The sequence below is a fragment of the Rissa tridactyla genome, chromosome Z (genome assembly GCF_028500815.1).
Source record: "Rissa tridactyla isolate bRisTri1 chromosome Z, bRisTri1.patW.cur.20221130, whole genome shotgun sequence".
Classification (NCBI taxonomy): Eukaryota; Metazoa; Chordata; class Aves; order Charadriiformes; family Laridae; genus Rissa; species Rissa tridactyla.
Window position 1 is genome coordinate 10,737,632 of NC_071497.1, and position 23,517 is coordinate 10,761,148.

The 23,517-nt window shown below is 43.0% G+C and overlaps 1 protein-coding gene and 1 long non-coding RNA gene across 10 annotated transcripts in view; both read right to left on the reverse strand.

Annotated features, from left to right (window-relative positions):
- Nucleotides 1–1,816: 1,816 nt before the first annotated feature.
- RNF20 (ring finger protein 20) lies at nt 1,817–18,894 on the reverse strand. Of its 4 annotated transcripts, none has more exons than XM_054185874.1 (21): nt 18,789–18,894; nt 16,325–16,389; nt 15,896–16,066; nt 15,592–15,759; nt 15,327–15,474; nt 14,987–15,169; nt 13,670–13,788; nt 12,666–12,812; nt 12,399–12,476; nt 11,979–12,098; nt 10,513–10,692; nt 10,182–10,317; nt 9,395–9,516; nt 8,667–9,064; nt 7,968–8,085; nt 6,227–6,376; nt 5,058–5,270; nt 4,445–4,570; nt 3,227–3,367; nt 2,771–2,872; nt 1,817–2,536 (listed from the first exon to the last, which is right to left on the reverse strand). In XM_054185874.1, exons 3-21 carry the CDS (start codon nt 16,022–16,024, stop codon nt 2,360–2,362), a joined length of 2,955 nt encoding a protein of 984 aa, XP_054041849.1. In that variant the 5' UTR covers nt 16,025–16,066; nt 16,325–16,389; nt 18,789–18,894; the 3' UTR covers nt 1,817–2,359. The 4 variants fall into 4 exon arrangements, with proteins under 4 accessions (XP_054041849.1, XP_054041850.1, XP_054041851.1 ...); XM_054185875.1 differs by lacking the exon at nt 18,789–18,894 and adding an exon at nt 18,590–18,611; XM_054185876.1 differs by lacking the exon at nt 18,789–18,894 and having other exon boundaries at nt 15,896–16,062.
- Nucleotides 18,895–19,225: 331 nt separating this feature from the next.
- Nucleotides 19,226–23,517, reverse strand: part of LOC128902413 (uncharacterized) — a 37,565-nt gene continuing 33,273 nt past the window's right edge. For 5 of the 6 annotated variants that reach the window (XR_008463785.1, XR_008463784.1, XR_008463781.1 and 2 more), the window contains one exon: nt 19,226–23,227. This is a non-coding gene — a long non-coding RNA (uncharacterized LOC128902413). The remainder of the gene's footprint in view (nt 23,228–23,517) is intronic. The other variant, XR_008463782.1, reaches the window with a different exon arrangement.

Genomic DNA, 23,517 nt, shown 5'->3' on the forward strand with positions numbered 1-23,517 from the left:
GCTGCCTTGTGATAGCAATGCTCTTTAAAATCCTGCTCATTAAGCATAAAGATTTAAGCTGAACTCTTGCAAAACCACTCTTCTTTATATATATGTAAATCTGTACGTACGCACACATTGTTATGGCTGAAGAGGCTTCTTCTTTGTCCACACTTAATTACTATGGCTCAGACATTGAATTTAGACAGATTTTTGATAAAAGAATACTTGTCACCATTTCCCTTTTTTTACTCCAAAATACTTCTAGTCTTGATAAACTTTTAAATTATTTTCTTTCATTCTGGCAAGTCAAAACAGACCATCTAAAGTTTTCACTGTTTCTCAATGTTTAAGCACAGAAATTTAATCACTTGCAAAATTAGCTTCAAGGAGTTCCTCAGCTTAAACTAAAATATTATTTTAAAATAAGAAGATACTTTTTGCTTGGTGAGGAAAGAGAAAATAGGAGTTTCCAAACCTCATTTGTGAAACACATCCAAATTCTTTCAAATGCTTGTTTCCTACCGGGACAAGAGTGAGCCCAACACTGCCAGTATACACACAAAAGTTTCAAGCTTAATTTTCAGTAGGCTGATGTGACTTAATGACCAGGAAAGGGTAAAAGGGCTTTGCACTTCTACAAGGGCTGTTTAATTCAGATTGTTCTTCAGAGCTGTGAAAAAAAGTCTGCTATTATAGCAAAGCTGTTTGAACATCCAGACGGTTTTTTGATGACCCAGGTCCTGGTTTTAATGAACAAGCATTTGTACCACAAAACCTACCATGAACATTAGTATTCCTAACGCACTGTTGCTTCTCCAACTTGACGTCACAAACTATAATCCAAGAATTAACTTCCTGTGAAAGCAGAAAAGGTTCTGCTTTCATTTCTGCTACATATGCTGTAACAGCCATACCACAAACTCTCAGCATCCAAGCTTCCCCATGCAAAGATAGAGTCCTGTGTTCCTTCTCATTTCTCAGGATTCATAATAATTTACAAGTTTAATTCATGTTTTTAAATGTTTTCAGAAAGATAAGAATAATAATACATACTATAAGATAGTCTGCGATTAACAGCTTTCACTTTACTATTCTTTCTATTAATTCCTATGGTAAATACAGGAAGCTAATACAGATTTTATGATTCAGGGAAGGGACACAGATGAGACAAACCTCTGACAGTTGCACCTCCCCCAAAAAAATTAACTTTACAGAAAAAACACGATGCCCCATGAAGGAATGTTGTAAATAAATGACCTTGCGTTTCAATTTTAGGAGCAAACTTCACATACAGCCTTGCACTACAGGGAGCACAGAGACTATAACCTATGCAATTTTGCTTTCACAAAATTCTCAACAGCCATGACAAAATGATTGCATAAATAATCTAGCAACTTGCCCCTTCTGCCGTGTCAGGAATAAGGTAGTGAAGATACAGACAAAAGAACAAAGGTTGTTTAGTTAACCATTTTTTGAAAACAGAGGAAGGAAGAAATTAATCTCTCTACTTTAGGAGCTTAAAGATTGTGAAAAGTGTTTCCAAAAACTGAACAAAGGACAGAAGTGCAGATAGATACCACCAGAAGGAAGAAAAACAGAAAAATAACCTGGGCAACAGCTTTTATTAGATTTTGTGCATTACAAGACTAATCTTTGTGGCAAAGTTGCAACAAAGTAAGCCCTACATATTGTTTTCTGGAAACTAAAGACAATGACAGACATGCCTCAAAATAGGGGAAGATGTCAACATCAACCAGCGTTCATTAGTGGAATGCTACATGTAAAGATTCTCCAATGTCTTATCTTTCTCCTCTTCTGGATACTAAGACGTGTGTTTACTTTTGGGGGTAGGGAGGATGTTTAGTAATTCACCAACCTTCACAGATTCTTGCCCTGACTCAGGAAAATAGACATCTAAGGAGTCACTCCACTGAAGTCTACAGATGTACCTGTTCATTCCCGTACCTTTAACTGGGAAACTATACACTCTCAGAAACACTACCATACCTTGATGGGATTTAATAATTAACACCCAAGCAAACTCCTCATTTATCTCTGCTGCACCACAGACAGCTTCCATCCCATCAAGGCAGGACTTCAGTTAGACGTTTCCAACTTGGCAGTGTGAAAGTGATGGGAAACGTCCTCTCAGGCACAAACAATCCACAAAAAATGAGGGCAAGAATAAAAGAAAAGGGACAAGAAAGGAATCAATATCCAGAACCTGTTTCTTTCCATACCCTAACCACACTTCCCAGAAGAGACTGCAGATCAGCTGACAGAAACACTGGGTGCCCCAAAGGTGACAGTCACAGAAAGTGAGGGAGGCTGGGCAGTCAGCATAAGCGGCAACTTTCCATCGCTCCAGTGGAAAGAATCAACCGATGTAGATCCTGTGGAAGTCGTTGGCACCAAAGGCAGCATTGCATTTGGGGCACTTACGCTGCCGGGTGTCATAGCGTGTTTTCACACACTCAAAACAGAAGACATGAAAGCACTTTGTGAGCACAGCATCCTTTTTGCGCATGTTACAGCATGGGCAAGTCAGGCGGGCCTGAAAGACAGAAACATTACAGTGAGGACCCACTGCATTGCACTAGGTATGTTAAAAGGTAACTGAAGATGAAGCTTCTTCCATTCCTCATAAGGAGAAGGTGGTTTCTTCAATGAAAGGTAGGTCTACAATGCTAGAGATCAGACAAGAGATGTCAAATACTGAAAACATGACTGAACAGCCTTTTGACTGAAGTAGCATTAAAGGCGGAAGTTCATAGAGACAGCTACTCACCTTGTAATCCTTGATTTCTTCCATTAATATCTCATCACAGTTGGGAACCATGTCAGGCTTCTTAGTAGTCTCCAACTTCCTGCGTAACCTGGAAATATCTTCCTGCAAAAAGCCAAGAGACCAAATAATTGAGCAGTATATTCTCTGTCACAGCTTCTTCAGGGACCAAAGAGAACTAGCACCTGGCCAACAGTGCACCTGGCTGTCACACCACCCATACTTTCATCCCCGATAGTCCAACAGACTTATGACAGATTACATTATCGTTTGGTGCCACGTGTATTGTCAGTTATTAGTGGATAAAACATGAAAGAGCCAAGACCTGATGAAGCTGAAATCAAAGCGAAACCAGACCCCCAAAAAAGTAGTGTAGTTGAAACCCACTCCAAGCTCAATGTACAAGGAGACAGACATCAAAGCAGAGAGATATTGAAGGACTGGGCATCAGGTACATACCTCAGCCCTTTTGAAGTTGAACATCTCTTTCTCTCTAGTTACTCTGTTTTCCACGATCTCATCCTGGAAGTCATGTAACTTCTTCTGAGCCAGCTCTAGCTGAGCTTTCAGATCATCTGCAAGCTGGGCTGCATCCATGGCCTGAAAAAGAAAACCAGTACCAAGCCCGGAAAAAGAGTTCTAGTGATTTCTAGTCCCTCTGCCTGGCAATCCAAGACTGCTCAAAGAATACTCCTTGCGCTGCTGGAGATCTATTTTTTCAATCTAATTTTGGTACTTCCAAATGGAATAACTATGATTTACTCCCTAAACATTACTTCAACAGCAAAATCCCTTATTATTAACAAGTTCTAATCATTTAGCTTCAACATTCCTCTTCAGTAGAGCCAAACCCTGTCACACTGCAATGCATGTCACTTATAAAAAATACTAATGACCACACAATTATCTTCTCGTTCAAGTATTTTCACCCTTCCACATTCTACATTTTCTCTACTAAATTGTTTTGAGGTAGTTGTATAGCTGAACTAGACAGAACTGCAAGTGTTTAATTTTTAATCATTTTCTCCCTTCACCAGTTCTCCTATCGCTTTCTAACTGGCATACCACCAATGAATCTATTAGCCAAGTGCCCTCAATACCACAGATTGTGATATTAAGCACAAGTGATAGTGCTGAATTCCCCATCTCCTCCTCAGTGATATTTCTGCTTTCTTTTCTGTCTGTTTAGATGTTATTCCTGCATTTCTGCTAAAGATTTAACAACAAAGGCAGCACTGACTATGAGACTTAGTCTTACTTTACTTGTAACAGACCTATTTTATTGATCTTAGACATCTGTTAAAGGTCTTAACATTCCCCAGACATATTTTCCTTTTATTTACCCCATCTTTCCTATAAAAGCTCTGACCCTAGTTAACTTCATCTGGCTGCTGCTTATTCTTTCATGATAGGTTTCCTTTTAAAGGCACCTTACTTCAGCTCCCTAATCAGACTTTCACTGAAACAGCTATGACCTGCTTGTCCTTATCAAAGCAAACATTATGCTACAATACTTTAATAGAACTCTCTTAGGTACTTCTCAGCCCTCTGGTATACTAGTCCAAAACCAGGGAGTATCAGGTTCTGTAATACCAATGAGAGCTAGGAGCCTTCTAAGCTTCCCACAAGACAACAACTCCATCTTACAATCCAAGAGGAAATTAAGCAATCACTCACCTTGCGTTTGTTCATTTCCAGGGCCTGTGTTCGGAGACCTAGTTCTTTCTCACCTGTTCCAATACTGCTTTGCAGCAAATGTTCCTTCTCCTCCAGCTTACGTACAACCTGCAGCTGGGCATCCACCTTGGAATAGGTACAGAAGGTACAGAAAGACTGAAATGCATGGTCTTCAGAGCTGTCATTAAAGCTGCATGATAAAACTATCCCTGCCTCCCCATCACCAAGGAGTACCTCTTCAGCTTGCCTTTTTCTCCCCAAACAGACACACTGTCAGTCTAACAGCTGTATCCAGAGCTCTCCAGTGAGCACTTTAAAACCTAGCAGTCAAATAATCACAACAAAGATGTCTTATATTTTTGGAAGGTGGCTTAGAGAATTGCTGCAAGGCAGTGAACAGTCCCACCTTGCTTCCAAGGATGGCAGAATATATATGTAGAAGTACCATGATGACAGGAAAATTACTTTCTACTTCTTCCTCCTGCTCTCCATAGCAATGAATATTTTATACTCATACAGCAGTCTCTGTTTCTTACTGCCTACCAGAGTAAACCCACAACACCTCTACCTTCCCCCATCAGTTCTGTTGTCCTCTCTCCTTCTCCCAGGTTACCTGTGTCTTCAGTGTCAAAACTTGGTCTGCCAGCTCCTCCTTCTCCTCTTTCAGCAGCTTGTGGATCTGGTTGGACTTGATGCGTTCTGACATCAGCTTGAAGTTGGCATCATCCTTCTCCCGCAGCTGCTGCATCAGGCGGATGTTCTGCTCCTGCATGTCTTCAAAGGCTTGGCCTGTGACATCCATTTCCGACAGCAGGGCCTCCTCCTCCTGCAGAATAATCACAGGCTCTGGCAAAACTGTGTCCTGTACCCCCTACAATGACCCTGAACATTTTACTCAAAGACACCAACCCTAGCACAGATGAAGGAAGACAGCTCGGTATCAGAGAACAGCATCTTCCCAGCAACCAGAAAAAAGTGCTCCCTAGAAATCTGCACCACTGCAGAGATGCACTAAATTAGAAGGTGTAAAAAAAGAGATGGTCATCTCCACAAGCATTCACAGACTGTGGCTTGTCTGCTGTCAAAATCAGCTGTGACACAGTAGTTGTCACAGCTGGGCAGAAACTGACTCCCAATTTCAGGCAGCTAAATGAACAGCTGTCATATACATATACCAGGCAAAGAATTCTACATGTGGACAACTCAACAGCTTCCAACTAACAAGCTGGCAAGCCCCTTAAACTCACTTAGGCCACTTCAACATTAAACAAGTAGTGACGAGATAAAACAGTTCTGTACTATAAGAAAAAGAATCTGAATTCTAAAAAAGTATGTCAAGTCCTCGCTTCCCTGTCCCCTACTGAGGTGGTCCTGCTCTCTTATCATTAGATTAAGCCCTTTTCATGGAAGAAGATACATTATGGTATCATGCACATATATTACTTATATGAACTGTGCGGAAAGAAACTGCAACCTCCTCTACTAAAGGCTGATACAGCCATCTCTCCTCTGTGCTCTTCACCTAGGCCACAAACAGTTAAACATTCCCCACCACCCCCGCCATGAGCTTTGTGAAGCCCTAATGCTGTGAGTTTTTTTTTTTATTGTTGTTGGTTTTTTGGCTAGTTGGGTTTTTTCCCCCTTTGATAAACAGAAAACTCACATCTCTGGCACACACAGAGACAGGAATTGCTTCTCTCAGGTAATCTTCCTGGCCATAACATGAAGGCAGTTCCTTCCCAAGTGCTCCAGCCAAGACAGAACTCATCAAAAACTTCTCACCTGCTTAGCCATGGCTAGTTTCTTCTGTAAATACTCAATTTGTTCCTCCACTGCTCGGATCTTGCGGAGGGCATCCTCATCAGCCATCTTTTTACTCTCCTTTTTCTCCTTGTCTTCCAGCTCTTTCACCCTCTGCCTCAGTTCTTCCAGCTACAGCAACAACAAAACAGAAATGACACTAAGCACAAGAATGTGTCCTGAACATTGTTAAAAGCCTGTTTTTTCCTCACAATTATCTGAAACACTGGAGAAACTGCCTTCAGAGCATGAGAAAACAAACCCCAGCTCATCTTGACAGGACAGTGTATTAGTGGCAGATGGACCATTAAGATGGGCTGCAAGCCTAAGATTGTGTTTCCAAAACCTTTGAAAATTCCATAGCATCTTTTATCAGAGTAGAAACATCAGCCTCCTGTAGTTGTATATGTTGCACGGGTATGTGGACGGAGAGCATCTACTCCTTTAAGGGTGTCTGGTCAAGGACGTTTTTCAATGCAAAAAGGAACAAGAAAAGGAGGGAGCCATAAACAAAACACACAGTAACACAAACCTGACAGACACATGATAAGGGAGGCAGTGATGAGAACCAAACCTGTTCAGTCACACTAATGGATGAGAGCACGTGAGAGCATGAGAATGTTTGTTCCAGCAAGGTTGTCTGACTGTGGACCCTGTCAATTGGGAAACTAAGCAAAGCAAGGTGGGGGGAAGGAAACCAGAAATAAAATATACAGAGATATGGACCTGACAAAACAAAGGTGGAAACAAACACAAGAAACAAATCTCTGCAGTCACAACAGTTGATAAGCTACCAAGAAACTACAGGCACCAGTTCCAAGAAGATCAACCTGGACTTTGCAACTGTTAAAACTGTAAACCAGGGGTGGATCCTGGACTAGGAGGGCTGTGGGAATCAACAGAGCTGTATAAACCCAGGAGGGATGTGCAGGGGAGGGGAGAGCAAGGACAAACAAATTTGAGTTCAACAGAGAAGGGTATAAAAGGAGCTGGTCACATGTAGAATGACTGCAGTCAGTACATGTTTGTCCGGCTCAGCCCTGCACATGATCACCGCAGCCTGTTCTTATTATTTTCTTAGCTATCTTGGTGTAAAATAACTCTCTACCCCGTGTGTAAGTGTGCTACATGGAGTAAGTGCTGTGGAGTAAGTGAAACCTGTATGTGAAGAAGGTAAGAGGGCCTGGGATCACAGGGGTACCAGACAGACACAGAGGGGCCGTGCTGGTACTGCTGGGATCTGTGAATGCGCGTGTGCTTGTGAAGCTGGAGTGTTTTGTACATATGCCTGAACTAGTGATCTCTACCAGCTGAAGAGAAGGAAGGGGACATGGCTGTCTATGCTTATGTTTTGTTTCAGTCCTATATATGTTGAAGGCAGCGCCTTGTCCGTGGCAGTCTGCCTGGCCACATCAGCGTCCTCTGTGTGTGTATGTCTCCGGGACACATGCTCAGCTTCGTTACCGGTTGAATATGCAACTGAGAAAGAGGCAGGCACGTCCCTCAGCCTGGGCAAAGGGACCATCCTTCGCAGAGAAGGATACCCCAAAACCTCCCTGTTCATCTCCAGAACATTTCAATCTCTATTCTAAGTGACAAAGATGAGACGAGGAACAATCTCCAGTTTTGAAGACAAAAAAACCACACAGTTAAGTGCAGAGTATCCGAAAAGAAGTTTTAAGTAACTTGCTAAAGAGAAAAATAAAAGAGAAATGAGATTTACCTCAGCTTTTGCCTTCTTCTCAGCTGCCATCAGCTGCACTTTGTCTCTCTGCTCTTTGGGAGCAGAGCGGTACATATCTAGCAACAGTTTCATCTCCTTCTGGCTCTCCTGGGCCTTCCTGGAGACAGGGAGATAAACAACTGTGAGAACACAGCAGGAAACCTATGCTGTCACATATCCAGCATGAGAGTCAGAGCAATATTCTCCCCATCTCCCACATGGCATGCGTATTATGAAGTAATCCTTGGCTCATCTTTCCCTCGTAATGTAAAATAGCCAAGGAGCACAGGCTGGAGGCTGAAAAGAAACGTGTTCAGGCACAAGAGAAGTGGGGTGGGGAGGAAACACATACCCTAACAGTAAACAACAAACTATCCATCTCTGCTTTGGTACTGATCCAAGACAGAGAAGACTACTGTGCCCTTTATTAATAACCTGCTGCTTTAAAGCTTTACTCAACTGTTATGACAGTAACAAATAAAGTTACTTGACCCACCCTATGAAGTATCTGGTTTGGTAGCTCATGCTTTAGGCTGTTGAAGCAGAAATGTTACTACATTGTCCAAATCGCAATCAGATATAGAGGGCACCAGAAACCTCTCACTTCAGTGAAGCTAATCTCATAAGAGCGAGCTACAAGTCATCTCACACAAACACCACAGTTTGGGCACTACTCAAGCAGGAAAGGGAGAGACTTACTTGAGCTCAGCCTTCAGCTGCTTGATCACTTCAGCCTCCTTCTTTCTTCCATCTTCATGCTTTCCTTTCTCCTTCTCTTTGGACTCTCTCTCCTTCTCAGATTCCTTCTGCTTCTGTTTTTCCCGCTCTCGTTCCTTTTCCTTTTCTTTCTCTTTCTCTCGCTCTCTCTCTTTCTCCTTTTCCTTCTCTCGTTCCCTCTCCCTCTCCCGTCTCTCTCGCTCCCGTTCCTCTTCATCTCGCCTGGCCTTCATTTCATTAACATCTTCAGATGCAGCCTTAGGGACAGGCACTTGGGCAGACGGATCATCAGGTTCCTGCTTGATCTCTGGAGGTTCCTCCTTTGCATCTTCTGTGCTGGACTGGGACTGTAAGAGAGCACTACCACTGCGAGAGCGGATCTGTTGCGGAATAGCAAGAAAGAAGACACAGAACAAAACAAAGCAGTAAGTTCTTAGACAGAAACATACCTTATTCCCCTCTTTCCTGGTCTTCCCAGATCCATCCCTGCATGCCCCCTCCATAATTGCTACTACTTTTCATGAAGCACTATACAGCCACAAAGGAAGACTATTAATTTGTTAAGTGGAAGCAGCAGAGCATAGAGCTCCATCAAAAATTACATTGCATCCTGCATGCCATAAGAGAAAGGATGACATTGCAGGCAAAGGTGACAGCATTCCCCCTTCTAGGCACTTTCTGCTCTTTTCTGGCATTTGCTGCACTGATACCTTGCTCAAATCAGATTGGGCCTCTCTCAGTTTACGCTTGTATCTTAACACCTCTCCCTTCAGCTGGTGGTTGTGATTTTGGAGGCTGCTGATGAGATGACGCATCTCCCGATTAATCGGGCCTACAAAAGCAGAAACACAACTGTAACAAACCACGCTTTTGCCGACCTGCAAGGACTTTCGTGGAGATGGGGAATACGTTAAGTGACAAAGGACCAAATAAGACTACGATCATTCTGCCACACAAAAGAGCAACACAACACATTTGCAGAAAAAAACCATGCCAGGTTTACATGCAACCATAAGTTCTTGCAAATTCCCAGTCCTAATTTCCCCTTAACGTTACTTTTTCCCTATGTTCCTATAGAAAGTGTGTCATGCTATGGAAAAATCTCCGTGATTTAAATGCTACTTTAGAAATAACTTCTTTATTTCCTCTGATTAAATTTGAAAATTACTGGTTTCCTACCCAGCATGTCATTCCAGACTTGTAAATAAATCCACCCCAAAAATAATTTTAATAATGCTAAATAGTCTGTCATAAACCAAATTATTAGCAAAATGTATGCATTCTGCAACATCTAAAATGAAGTCAGATAAAATGGAACTGGCCTCTGATAAAACACGTGAAGAGCTTTGCTTTTTGAGATGGAAACCTGCCAGAAGAAGTATTTGACAATGACAAAGAATCCAACCAGGTGTTTTACTGCAATGCAGTCTCTAATGGGCACTGGAGGGACAGCGGGGTTGTTTGTTTGCTTTTAAGCACAGCAGAAAAACTCCATACCTGCTTGTTCATTAGCAGCAAGTGTCTGTTCAAACTCTATCCTCAACATCTCATATTCTTTGCGGACTTGTGCCAAGGTATCCTCTAGCTGAATCACCTCTGTGCGTAGTTTCTTGTGAAGGCTGACCTCGTCCCTCTGAGAAGTAATAAGGGGACAGAACTTAGTGCTGTGACCCTGGAGTATCTCTCACCTCATCAACGTGAGGTACCAACACAGATGAATTACTGCCAGGAAGAAAAGTTTCCTGAGCATTCCCAGAGCCACCCACACCCAGTAGTGATGATCAATGGGACAACAACGTTCCCTAGTCTGATGGAGCGGTGGTGCTACCTCGATTAGTTCCACCTGGCGCTGGTGTGTGGTGCGGGTGCCATGAAGCAGAGTGCGGGCCTCATCAAGATGTGCCTTCAGCTGGAGACTCTCATTATACAAAACAGAGAATTGGGACTGCATGCAGCGATATTCTGGGGTCTCCTTCACAGCCTCTTCCACTGCTCGTCGCAGCTCAACCTAGTCAGGACACAAGAAAATGCCACAGAAAGAAAAGTTATTACCTGGTCTTCAGCATCTATTTTGCAAGGTAGGAGAACGGTGATCAAGCTGCCACAAGCAAAGACAAAAGTATAACTTTAATAGCATTGCTGTGGAGTACATGCAAGTGATATGCTTCAGGATCAATTTAAAAAGTCTATGCTCTCTCTGTATGCACTAGGCTATTTCTCTTGCAAAGTCACATGACAAGAGTTTTGGATTCTCAGGTTCTGCAATAGTTTCTCTCAAAGTTAAGAGCTTGGAAAACATGATATACCTTTTCAATGGATCTGCTGTAAAACCATAATCACTTAAATCAATAAAGATGGCCACATAGAAAAGTATGATAAAAAACTACAGAAAATACATGTGCAAGTAGGCATTACATTAGCTTTCTACCAGTAAGAGACATAATGACTGAAAGGAAGAGAAATGAGAGAAAGCAGAAGTACAGAATCTGAATTTTCCTTACAAAAAAAATGTTAACAAATGATTGTGACTACCAGCAGTGAAACAAGACACATATAAACACACATACAATTTAACACTAATTAAAAGAAAAAGAAAGTTATAATGGTAAATGATGTTTCTCTTAAAACAAACTCAAGTGGATAAACAGAATTTAGACATGCCTCGAGACAGTTTCTGGAATCTCATCTCAAACTTAGGTTATCAGCTCAGACATTTCTTATAACAGGCTAACAGACCTACTGATCACTAAGATAAAACTTAGATTATTCTATATATTATATTCTTATGTACTATAAAGTCACAGCTTTTTAAGACATAAGATACTCATATGCCGTTTCCTATCTATTCATTCTGATAAACACTGATAAAGATTTAAGTTCGTCAACACTTTCAAGAGCCTAGCTCTCATACACAAGTTCCCCAATTTTTCCAGTTCTCTGGTTCCACTTGCGCAGGGCAGGGGAAAGGTGGAAGAGCAGTCAATACCCATAAAAATGTGGAATTACTTTTAACTAGGTATCATTAAAACGTATTGAATAGATCAGAATGGAAAAGAGGAAATAAGAAACCACTACTTTTTCCAATGATGACCACATGGTGTCACCAATGCACTGAACTGCAAGCGTAAGTCACACAAACTTGCTAAATTGTACCTTGTACAAAATATAACCCAGCTAGAGGAAGCACAGAACAGAATAGTATTAACGAAGTTCTCCAGAGATGCAATACAGCAAGACAGAGGGCAACCAACCACACAGAACACCTTCATCCTCAAATAGGCACAAATGTCTCACCTTGAGTTTTTCATTCTGTGTTGTTACTTCCTCAAGATCCTGGCGTAGTTCCTCTAACTCATTGAGGCGATTACCAGCAAGCTCTTTATTCTCTTCCAGCTCTGCATTCATCTCCTCAAACTGTTGGGGATAAAGTGCTTGTAAATCCTAATGTTAATGTATCTACTGGGGATACTGATTAAGTAACTATTTATACAGTAACAGAAATTACAGACTTAACAGTCAGGTAACATTACCAAGTGAGACAGAGTCTACTTTCATCCGGTCTGTCTCATAAGTTGGAAACTTGCACACAGACAAAATGGCTTGACCAGAGACACACAGATTTGTGGCAAAGAAGGTATCTAAATTCTGTTCCAATCTGTGGCCATACACACAAGCTCTCCTTGACTTTATTCTTAACCAAGCGTCTGACATTACCTTGCGGGCGTTAATGGTGATGGTGCCCCCGTAGAGGCTACTCCCAGCTCCATACACCTTGTAGCCTTTGGAATTTACCTGCAGAAAAAGGCAACAGATTTCGTCAACACCCAATTAAATGCTAAAGCTGCTGATATAGCATACTCAGGATGAAAGATGGTACTCTACAGATTCTCACTTCTCTCAGCAAAGTACCATAAGATGATGTCATACATCTCAAAACTACAACCATTTATCTGGCTTCCTGTCAAAGGGGCTGGTGCTTACCCGTTCCAAAACATCTGCTAAGTGGCGGTTGAGCCTCTGCTCCCTCTTGCGTATCTTGTCAATATCCCACTGAAGGTCATCAATCATAGTCTCCAGAACAGACACCCGAGATTCTGCTGTCTCCACCCTCTCTTGCAGCTTGGAGAACTGCAACCAAAAGAGTGTTTCAGCTGGCATACTGAATACAATCAACGTTTTCCAAGACTGCTCAATATTAATTTTTCTCTTACTCATCATACCCTGGATTCATGTGCTTTCCACCTGTCTTTTGCTGTGGCGACTACTCAATGAATTGTCCAGAATTTTACACCGGCTGCATCCCAACACAGTAATAAAAATAAGACAAAACTGAAAATCGAAAAAGGGCAAGAAGCTGGTAATATCTGGCAGAGTACAGAGGCAGCCACCTCATCTTATTCCAAGGCACCTTTTTTTTAATCTTTTAAATCCATATGTTCATCTACTCTACAGACCACTAAAGCTTGATGGTCTAACATTAAGCAACGCCAGTGTTTAAATACACAGTTACTAAAGGAAGTAAAACCTCTCAAATAAATACTGCCAACAATGTGAATCCCTTAATGACTGGGCTCCTCTTGTAATTAATGTTGTTACACTTTCATACATTACCCAGAGAAACCAAGGAATTTGAAATGACAGCGATATCATGTCAAGTGTCTCAGATGCTTACACAACCACGTTAGCATCACCTTACCACTTCCTCTGCTCTGTTTTCTTTAAAAATTAAATCCATTCAACTCACTGGTCTGGTTATTCTCTTTCATTCAGTGATGTAACAAGCAAATCAACCCAAACCACACAGAAAGTCTATGTGCAGTTCTCCACAAAAACAACCCTTTCCATAGCCTTTGTTCAGAAGGCAACTTTTAAATCTTGTTGCTCCTGTCCCTCTCCAAAGCAATAACCTGCTTTCCAAACTATGATAACGACAAATTATTCTAAGCAGAATTCCAAAGCAGATTTCTGTCTCTCTCCTTTTATACCTCCTGAGACATGATTCGGTGCTTCTCCTGAAGAACGTCAGCCAGCTCCTGCAGCCGTCCATTTTCATGTGAGAGATAGGTATTAAGCTCTAGGACTGCTTCTTCCATCAGTGTAATATCTGAAAGATGCAGAAAGAAAAGGAAACAAACAGAAATCAAGGAAGACTCTTTTTAATTTTAAAACAGCAAAAAGAAAAAAAGAAAACAGAAACGGAAATTTCTGTTTTTGTCTTCTGCTTACCATATCCCTCTAGCAGGTGGTTCCCAAAGGTCAGATCTCTAGCCACACAGAGCTTTTAATTGTATTCACTAAGCAGCAGGCTCTGCCGTTTAACATGCTATACATTCATGATTGTCAACTACAATCCCCTAATGTCAGGGATCATTCAGTACCGGCAACACAGAACATGCCCTTGTAACACAGTGACACCCTAATGAAGGCCAAATTCATGCATAAACCTGCCACAATAGGTGGTTTAAGCTAATATACCAGATGACAATTACAGCAACTGAGTAAGGCTCATGATGCACTAAGGCCAATGCTACTACAGAGTTTGTTTAAGACTGCCAACTAAGGCTACTAATGCTTTGCTACACAAATCCTAGACCTGCCAGAGCTCCTTGATCACAGCATATAAAACACTATGGACAGAAAACAAACCAAGGAGGAGTTGATACTCCACCTACATTTTAATTCAAAAGATTAAAATTCTAACCTTAAGCTAATGAAGTTTTTCAGACAGTCATCTGGGTGTAAATTGAATCTGCTACATCAATTTTCAGAAGCCAGTGGTTCAGCTTTCTTCTGCAGAACTCTGTGTTCAAAACTGACAGCTACACTAGGCATACCAAGACACTAGACAGCTACCATTTTGCTCAAAACTCAGAGGAAACTGAGGAGCTGGTAATTCCTGTGTCTTTTACCAAACTGCAAGCGAGGAGTCCAAAATCATTTTGCAACACTGATTTCACTTCTTCACTTGTAAGCATGAAGCCTGTTAACTCAGTAGCTGAGGATTGCTGGGTGGTAAGGTTCAATTGTAATTCGTAACTTTTCAGGTGCATGAACACACTAAAGGCAGAAACAAAGCTTTCCTTAGCCCAACACACTGGGCAGAGTTCTCAGCATTCAAATTTAGAGGCATTTATAATACAGTTCTAGCATATAGCACTAGTCTTTGCTACAGGTTTTACTAATTGACATTGTGGAAAACTGAGACAATTGATTTAAGGACTAGGCTTTAACGCATACAATGCAGAATCATGTCTAAGCTGGGGTTAGATGATGTCCTTGAGTACCAGCCACCTTGGTCATACCTCCACTATTCAGCTTGTGTGACAGCACATCCACTTTCTCCTGCAGCTTGTCATACATTGTCACAATCTGGGCAACAGCACGGCGGGAGGACTCTACACGCTCCTGCAGCTGAGATTCTATCTCCTCACTAGTACTGCTGGCTAGAGTGGCTAGGAAGGAGAATGCTGGCTCCAGTCCTTCACCTGGGAACAGAAAGAGGTGCAAAAAGTAAATGTGCTCTGGCAGGCAACATATCTCTAGTCCACAATCAGAAAGCCTCTGTCATCCTTTAAAAAGGGATATCAACATTGTCCACAGTTGGAACCCATCTTTTCCACTGTCCCCACTCAGGTGTCTCACCTCGTTCCCTCTCATCTTTACGCTCCTGATTGCTGTCTGAGTCTGGTTCAGGCTCTGGTACTACCAGTGCTTTTCTTTCAGATAAAAGGTCTCCAAGACCTTGGTCCAGGTCGAAGCGTTTAAGGATGATACGGATATTTTCATCAAACTGAATGACAGGAAAGGCAAGACAAGACAAAGAATAGATGTGAATAAAGGAAGTGCAGGGAAACAGAAGAAGAGACAAGAGGGTGGCGTATATAAAATCACAAAGGGTTTTACTAACCTGATTCCAGTATCGATTAATAATCAGCAGAGAGGCATCATCAGTGGCCTGCCGACGCTCCAGCTTCTCAATGTGCTCTCGTAGCTCATCTTCAATGGCTTGCCGCTGGTCCAGCATCTCCGCTAGCTTCCGGTTCTTGGTCTGTAGCGTCCGGATGTCCAGCTCCTCCTGTGCAGAAGAATAAGTCAGCGCACATCCCACAGAAGCCAGATCATTGGGCCCATATAGAAGGCAGAGAGATATTTTTGTTTCCAGATGAAAAAAAAAACAATAGGTTGAGTGGCGTTGTGCAAGGAAGACATACCGTTGAAGAAACACCACCAAGCTTAATGGTCTCCACCGTGGTCCCTGAGTCTTCAACCCCCGCCTTCTTCTCTGGAGGTGCAGAAGGGCCAGGCTCTCCAGCTGTCCGTTTATTGCCAATTCCAGACATGGTGGCTGAAGCATACACACTACCGCTTTCTTTAAGTTCTTTCTGAACATTAAAGAACATTATTAAAAAAACCCAGCAAACACACACCCACACAAGCAACACAATTTAGGGTTTTTAACATACAGATTCCTCACGGTAACAAGACGCCCAACACAGTACAGACCATATAACTCAAAAGGTATTGGAAAACACTGGACAAACATAAAGTCTTAAAAGACACCAGTTGGATTAGCACTGCAAACAGCAAGTTGATGGGAAAAAAATCCAGTGCTCTGCAATGTTAAAATGGAATCACTGTACCTTATCACTCTCTTTGGAAATCAATCTTCATGTAGGTTCAGTCTCTGCTTTTTTGATCTCTCCCTCTGCATTAACAAAAAATTAACAAGCAACTGAGACTGCGTCTATGTGGCACCAGTTCGCTTCATATCCACCAAACTGTTCTTATTATATCAACATTCAAAATCAGTTAAAGCCAAGGGCAGCAACACCTTGCAGAAAAGCCCTACAAGAGCTTACATAGAGATCTTACAAATCCTATCGAATTGAACAGCAATGCTGAGACAAGTTTTGTAAAGAACCACTTGAAGACTGTTCCTGTGTACCAGGAGAAATACAGACATGTTTGAAGAGTATTTATCCCCAAGTTAATGCAATCTGAAAAGCTGTGGACTACTAGTTAGAGAATCACACAATAGTTGAGGCTGGAAGGGATCTCCAGAAATCTCCTGCTCAGTGCTCCTGAATAAAGCAGGGTCAGACAGCACAGGCTGCCAAGGGCCTTGTCCAGTCAGCTTTGAGTATCCCCAGAGATACAAACTCTGCAATGTCTCTGGGCAACCTATCCCAGTACTTGATGATCCTCACTGTTTTAAACAGGGTTTTCCTCATGTTTGAACAGTATTTCTTGTAGTTCCCAAAAATATTATTTAGTAAAACAACAACTGTCTACTTGAAAGGTTTCCAAAACAAATACCGTGGCTAGTGATGGAAAACGAAAACAATTAGATCTTCATTAGACATACATAGCATTCTTCTCCTATATTCACTGATGCTATGACAACTCAATCCTCATATCTCTCTCTACCTCTAAACTAAATGAAACACAGAAGTAAATGAAATGCAGACCACACAAGTAAGATTTATATTGTTCCGCTGAAATCTATAATGGCATTTACAGTTAAACTAAGGGCCACAAACTGAAACTGCCAGTTCTTATGTATTTGCTTTACTTGCCTAGTTCTATTGAAAGTACTTAAGCTACTGTATTTTTAAGATTAAGCTGGTATACTACTTTGCCAAATCTTATCATTTAACAAGCATTTTAGCTTGGCACTGCCCTTCACTATAGGCAAAATAATAAAATGATTATTTCTAAATGAGTTACTGCAACAGCACGTATAGTGTTCCTGCAACTTGTCTTTTAACATAAGTATTAAATACATCTCAAAATTAAAAAATAAACAAAGACATCTTCCATGTAACCGTTTTCCTCCTTTTATCAAGGGAATTCAGTGGGCAACTAGGCCATTGGGGGGTGATGGGGAGAGCAGCTGTCACTAAAAACATCTGCTACCTATCAATCCAGTGAGTCTCCAGTAACCACTGCCTTTCAGAGTTTTTGTCCACGGACAAAATATTTCTTCCACTGGCTCCTAACATCATCCCACTCAGCTCTAGCTCCCCCTCTCCCCACTACTCACTTCCTCACGTGCTGTATGCCAGCACCTGCCCCACTAAGTTTTCATGACCACAGGCCCTTTTTCCTTTAGGAGCTCAACCTTACCCTCAGTCCCAGGCTATTCACATTCTTCTCTCCCCAAACAGATCACACTGCCTCATGAAAGAGCGACTGTCCACCCCTACCAGGGACTCAGCTTCATCTTCATCCCTCTCTTAGGGTTAAAACCCTCTTAAACAGAGACCAAAATACACCTCCACCAGGCACTCCCCATACCTACCACCGGCCAGAATTCATCTACTCTGACCACCGTCATCCACCTGCCAAGACCTAACTTCCCCAGGCCCAGTACTTAGCCACTCATCTGCAACTTATGCCCACATTTGAGCCCTTTCACATGCTTGTGGCACCTCTTAGTCAAGAAACCTTTCAAAGCTCACCATTCAGGTTCCTACACACACCAGACATTCTCTACAATTGTTTGTTTGGGTTTTTTTGGGATTTTTTTTATATAATCCACAGCCCTTTGGAGCTCCCCAATGGACCACCCATTCAAAACCCAGACCTCCCCCAGCAACACTGCTCCACACAGGGTGCCTAAAGCCCCACATCACCCACCAGAGACTCCTCTCCACGCACAGCAAGGAACCCACTCCAAACCACCGCTGGGACTCCCCAGGCCCTCGTAGGGACGCACTTCACTGATGCCCACAAATGCTCGGGGACGTGCCCTAACGCCCGCTCCTGCCTTCCGCGCCCAGTGGGGACCCCCACGGAGCACAGCCGGGAGCCTCCCACACCACCAACCCCCGCCCGCGTCCACAGCTGGACAGCTGTTCGCCTCTCCGGCTCTGCTCCCCGGCCACCGAGAGCCCCACACCCACCGCTGCTTCAGGCGTCCCTTAGGCCCACACCGACGGCTGCACCTCACGGCACCCCCACACCGACCGTCCCCTGGGCTCGTCTCCTCCGTCACGGGTGTACAGTGCCTCCGCCCTCGAACCACCCGCCTTCCCCCACACATCCCACTCTTCCCCAAACCCCCGGCCCAGCCCGGCCGCCCCACAGACTCCTCATACGCGCCTCAAAAACAGCCGCCGCCGCCTTCCTCCCGGCCACCGGAAGTCCCCGCCGACGGTTCAATGCCTTGATGGTGGGCTGAGCAGACGTCACGTAGCACCGCCGCTTCCGGCGGCCATTTCGCCCTCACCCGTCATGGAGGCGCCTGGCCCCGCCGCTTGCCCTCGCCCGACATGGCCGCCGTTGCCATGGTGCCGCGGAGGCGCCTGAGGCCAGTGTCTTTACCCGCACAAGAAGCCGCCGCCGCCCCGGCAGACGAGGCAGGCGACGCCTCCTCGCTACAGGCCGCTCCGCGCCCGGGGAGGACGCCGGGGGCTGGGCCTCCCGCCGGGGGCGACCAGCGGGCGAGGGGGTCGCCTCAGGGTTGAGGCGGCAGCAGCGTCCGTTGCACGGGCTGTGCCCCACTGACACTTTTGTGCAGATAACATTTGCATGTGGAAATTGTTAAAATACATATACCATGCAGGCCTAGCTCCAACTGAGATTGAAGTTATATTTTAGATAATGCAAATTTAAAGTAAAATTTTAATGTTCTCGCTTTAATATTTTTATTTTTGCCCGTCTCTGTAGAAAAACATGAACGCACCTGCAAACACCATCACCCTGATAGGGTTCCTGCTTAATTTAAACTAGATTTGTATCTCTTAAGCAGCTGCAAGCTTTTCGTGCAGGTGCTGGGATGCTCCTTCCCCCGGCCCCATGGCAGCCTTCTCCACTGGGAAACGCCAAAAAAAGGTACACTGCCCACATTGCCATATAATGGCATCACCATATAATGGGCTGCTATGCCCAAGAGCAATAGACTAGCCTAGCAGTACACTACAAGACTTCAGGCTGAATAAAAATCTGACTTCCTGAAGGAAGAACAAAGCCTCCCCTATGATTTTTTTAATTATTTTTTTTTCCCCTCCTGCAGCTGCCATAACAAGCTTGGCGAGCCAGCGAGCTTCTGCAGCTTCATGAACAAGTGTGGGAGCAGCTGGGATGGGGAATCTGACCAGCTTGGTTGAAGTCTTTATCAACACAGTCTTGTGGCATAAAACAAACTTCACATAACAGAACTGGAAAGGTGACTTTTTTTAAAGTTTTAAAAGACTCTTTTAGAAGTCCCCTCAGGAGAGTTTTTTAAAAGTTGCATTCAAACCTCTCTCAGTTAAAAAAACCCAAAAACCCCAAAGCATTTGCTAATGCATTTTCCGCCCACAGGATTTCCTTGCAGCTGGAGACCACTTAGCTGAGTAAGAAATGGTTGGTAAGTCATTGATTCTCGGTGCAGCCAATCCTTGACCAAAATGTTTGAAACCAAAAGGAGCTTTCTTGTTGAATCAAATGCACTCCAAATCAGGTCTTCAAGTCAGCATAGCTTTCAGTGCTTGTGTTTTCCTTGCCTTTGCTTTATACTTGGTTTTTCTCCCCTCTGCATATTTTTTCTCAGGTGTTGATCCCATGCAGACTAGCTTTACATCATCACAGCAAAACTGTAACTGAAATGGGGACAGTCACAACCTTTTATTTAATGTCATGTCTACGTCTTTTATCTCTATGCACCTCGGCATTTCCTCCATGGGGAAAGAAAAACCCATTTCCTTCAAAGCACCCTCCTATTCTGTACATTCTTTTCCATATCTGTGTCAATAACCATGCTTTAGATAAGCATTCAAACTTATCTTTGAGCTGCTCTTTTATATACTGCATACTGCATGGTGTTTGGGCCCGCCCCAAAACAGGTTTTTAAAGGGAAAGTCCTTGCGGCCAGCTAGATCGTAGTGCTAAAAAAAGATGGCTGTGCTTTAGGATACCTGTGTAGCTTTCCACACAGCCTCCAAACTCAAGACATAACGATTTCCCTCCTCCTCCCCTCTGTTACCACTCTGATTTTACCTAACTCCCGACAGTTATTTCCTCTGAGCACTGAGACACTTGCTCCCCTCCGGTAGAAGGAATGTGCTGTTCCTCTTAGTGGTGTTTATAGATTAACTCTGACATGCTTGTGAATTGTTTTGCACAGATAATACACCAGATGTGGGAAAAAAATACTAGCATAAAAACGAGCGCTAAGGAGAGAAAGAGAGGGAGTATTAATACTTGTATTAATACTTGAGATACTTTTGTGAAGAAACTGGGAGAGCCAAGCAATCTAATGTTACTGAAGAGGAACGTCAGAGGGTGTCCTGCAGCAACTTGCAATTGTTTACAGTCTACTAGGAATATGACAGGTAGGGTTGCTTTTTCTTGAAACTGGCAGGTTCAGCCACAGTCCTTCAGTTGCAATTGCTGTGAGTTAAGCACAAATTTCATTTAAAAACTACAGCTGCAGAAGAATTTGAATGTCTGAAGCAGAGAGTTTCGTAGAAAGGATGTGCACTTGTTTTAGGCATGAGCAGAGGGGAGACTGATATGAAGAAACACACCAAAGACCCAGAGATGAACTGAGTAAATAAAGGAGCAGCCTACATAGGAGACAATTTTGAGCTCATAGTGAGCTCGTAGGCTGTGACTGCAAAAGGACACTCAGATTTACTGATTCTCCTTGCGTAAGAAGGACTTGCATAGCCTTGTGACCAGGGCTGTGCTGAGCATCATCCATTACCAGTTATTCTCTATTCCAAATCAATAGGATCTACAAAAACTCAAATACTGGCTCTCACTCAAGTTAAAAGAGTAGTAGTGTATACCAAAGTTTGTTATGAAAGCCCAACACATTGGCTTGAAATGCATCCTCTTCAGTAAGGCAGGATGTTGAGACACGGTGTTGGGAACTGTTCACCCGTTGCCCAGATGTGTCTGGACAGGCAGCATGCAGATACGGAGTTAAATTTGGAAATTTGGCACACCCAGGATGGTACCTAAAATGATCTTTCATCCAGCAGAACTGTGCTGCTTGCAGGAGGAAAGGCCATATGGGAGATGGTGTGATAGCTGATCTCGCTAAAACCTGTTGGTGAAACTCGCTCTGAGCTCATGGCTGACGGGAGGCTCCGCCCTAGAGGGCAGAGAAAAATGCGCTGTTTTGCCAGAACGGTTATGTGCCCTGGAGTCTGCTGAGGAAATACCAGAACACAGATTTATCCCAAAGACAGGAATGGAAGAGCTTCGGCCAGTCAGCTCCTGATGCTGTCAGCGGCACATGGAGAAGGGGATTGCAAGTTGCATGCACATGGAAAGAGGTCAGACAAACAGACCTGAGGGCTTGGGCCTCACAAGAGGCACTTTCATGTTACAGAAGTGTGATCAGTAAGAAGAAAATTAGTTTTTAAATCTGACTTTTGAAGCACAAAGCTTCAGTCCTTGCTCAAAATTTGGTTCTTTGAGGTTTGGTTTAGTATCCCATCATCTTGGCATGACTTCATTTTTACCTCATTATGGCTAAGGATGTGCTGTAAAAACAGCAACATTTTTGGTTTTCTCTCACAGATGTTGTGAAGTAGCTAATGTTGTTGCTGTGGTCATGAAATAGAATGAAAAGGCGATGTTGCAGAGTGCTGTGCTAGGTGCGCATTTATTAGAGACACCAGTGGTACTGTATTTAATAACATTGGGGTACTGTACCTAATTATATCCACCCAATGCAGTGTGTACACCAGATCACACAAAAATATACCACTATACAGCATACTTGATCTATCCGACAATTGCTGTTTATATTATTTAAGATGGTCTGATTTTCTTGGTAGACAAGCTGACTAAAGAAAACAAACACACATAGAACTGCAGCCAATGCACTTGGACTAAGTGGGTTCTTGCTTTACTGTAAAAAGAAATTTTTAAACTAAAATTAGTTAATGATTTCTCATCTAAGTTCATCCTACAGCATACTAGAATACTTAGGACACACATTTGGGAAAGGAGATTTAAATTGTATTTTCCTCAGGTGTAAGAATGAAATTCCATTGTCATCTGGCCAGAACTGACTTGGACAAAAATGTTTAAGTGGCTTTTATATTCTGCACAGAAATTCTCACTTACTTTTGTTTTGTCGTGTTCGTTCCCTAATTGTGTTCCTCCTGTAGAGAAACACTTGATGCTATAAGCTAAATGGAGAATATAGGTGCGAATGCAAAAGATTATTAAGTGGCTTTATTTTATGGAAATAATGAGGTCTGCAAAACATGCCTTACATACTTCCCCTTCCTGTTTGGTAACTCACAAGGATGCCGCCCCCCATACTTTTTCAAATACGAGCTTTGCATATCATCTAACTATATAGCTACAACAGTAGCGTTTGCCCACGTCAGTAAGTCATAAATACAATCTTCTGCAGTAAGGCAAAGACTGTTTGCCTGCACCACTCACACTGGAAGTTCCTGAAGAACCAGATGGCCCCGGAGATACAAAAAGGTAAATACTGGAAGCAGCTCGATAAAAGTCAAGACCGTAGAGGAGAGAAGTGCTCTCTCACTTTTGCCCACTCTCTTGACACCCAGACCATCCTGGCAGGCAATCTAGAGAAAGAAGGAATGAAAGACTCCAGTTAGCGAGTAACTCAGACGGAGAAGTCCCACAGGAATTACTAGCTATTGCCTTGCTGCCTGACTGCCCAGTTGCAATAATGATCATGGGAAATAAAAAGCCCAGCAAATGGAGCAGGAGTTTGAGTGTATTCTTTCTGTTTTTGTTGCTGGGCAGCATACTGCCTTCGTTTGCTGTCTGTGTGTGGAGGGTTCCTGTGTGCAAGTGATTCTGGAAACAGTGCTATGAAGAGTCTCCTGAAAATGAGCCTATACGCGCTACC

Bases quoted from the DNA above. Each gene is read 5' to 3' on its own strand.
- RNF20 (XM_054185874.1), bottom strand. From the start codon at position 16,024: ATGTCTGGAATTGGCAATAAACGGACAGCTGGAGAGCCTGGCCCTTCT. The intron at 10,693-11,978 runs GTGAGACATTTG...TGTCCTGACTAG, and splicing joins CACAGAATGAAAAACTCAAG to GTTGAGCTGCGACGAGCAGT. The intron at 8,086-8,666 runs GTAAGTCTCTCC...CCCTGTCTCCAG, and splicing joins CAGCTGAAGGCTGAGCTCAA to GAAGGCCCAGGAGAGCCAGA.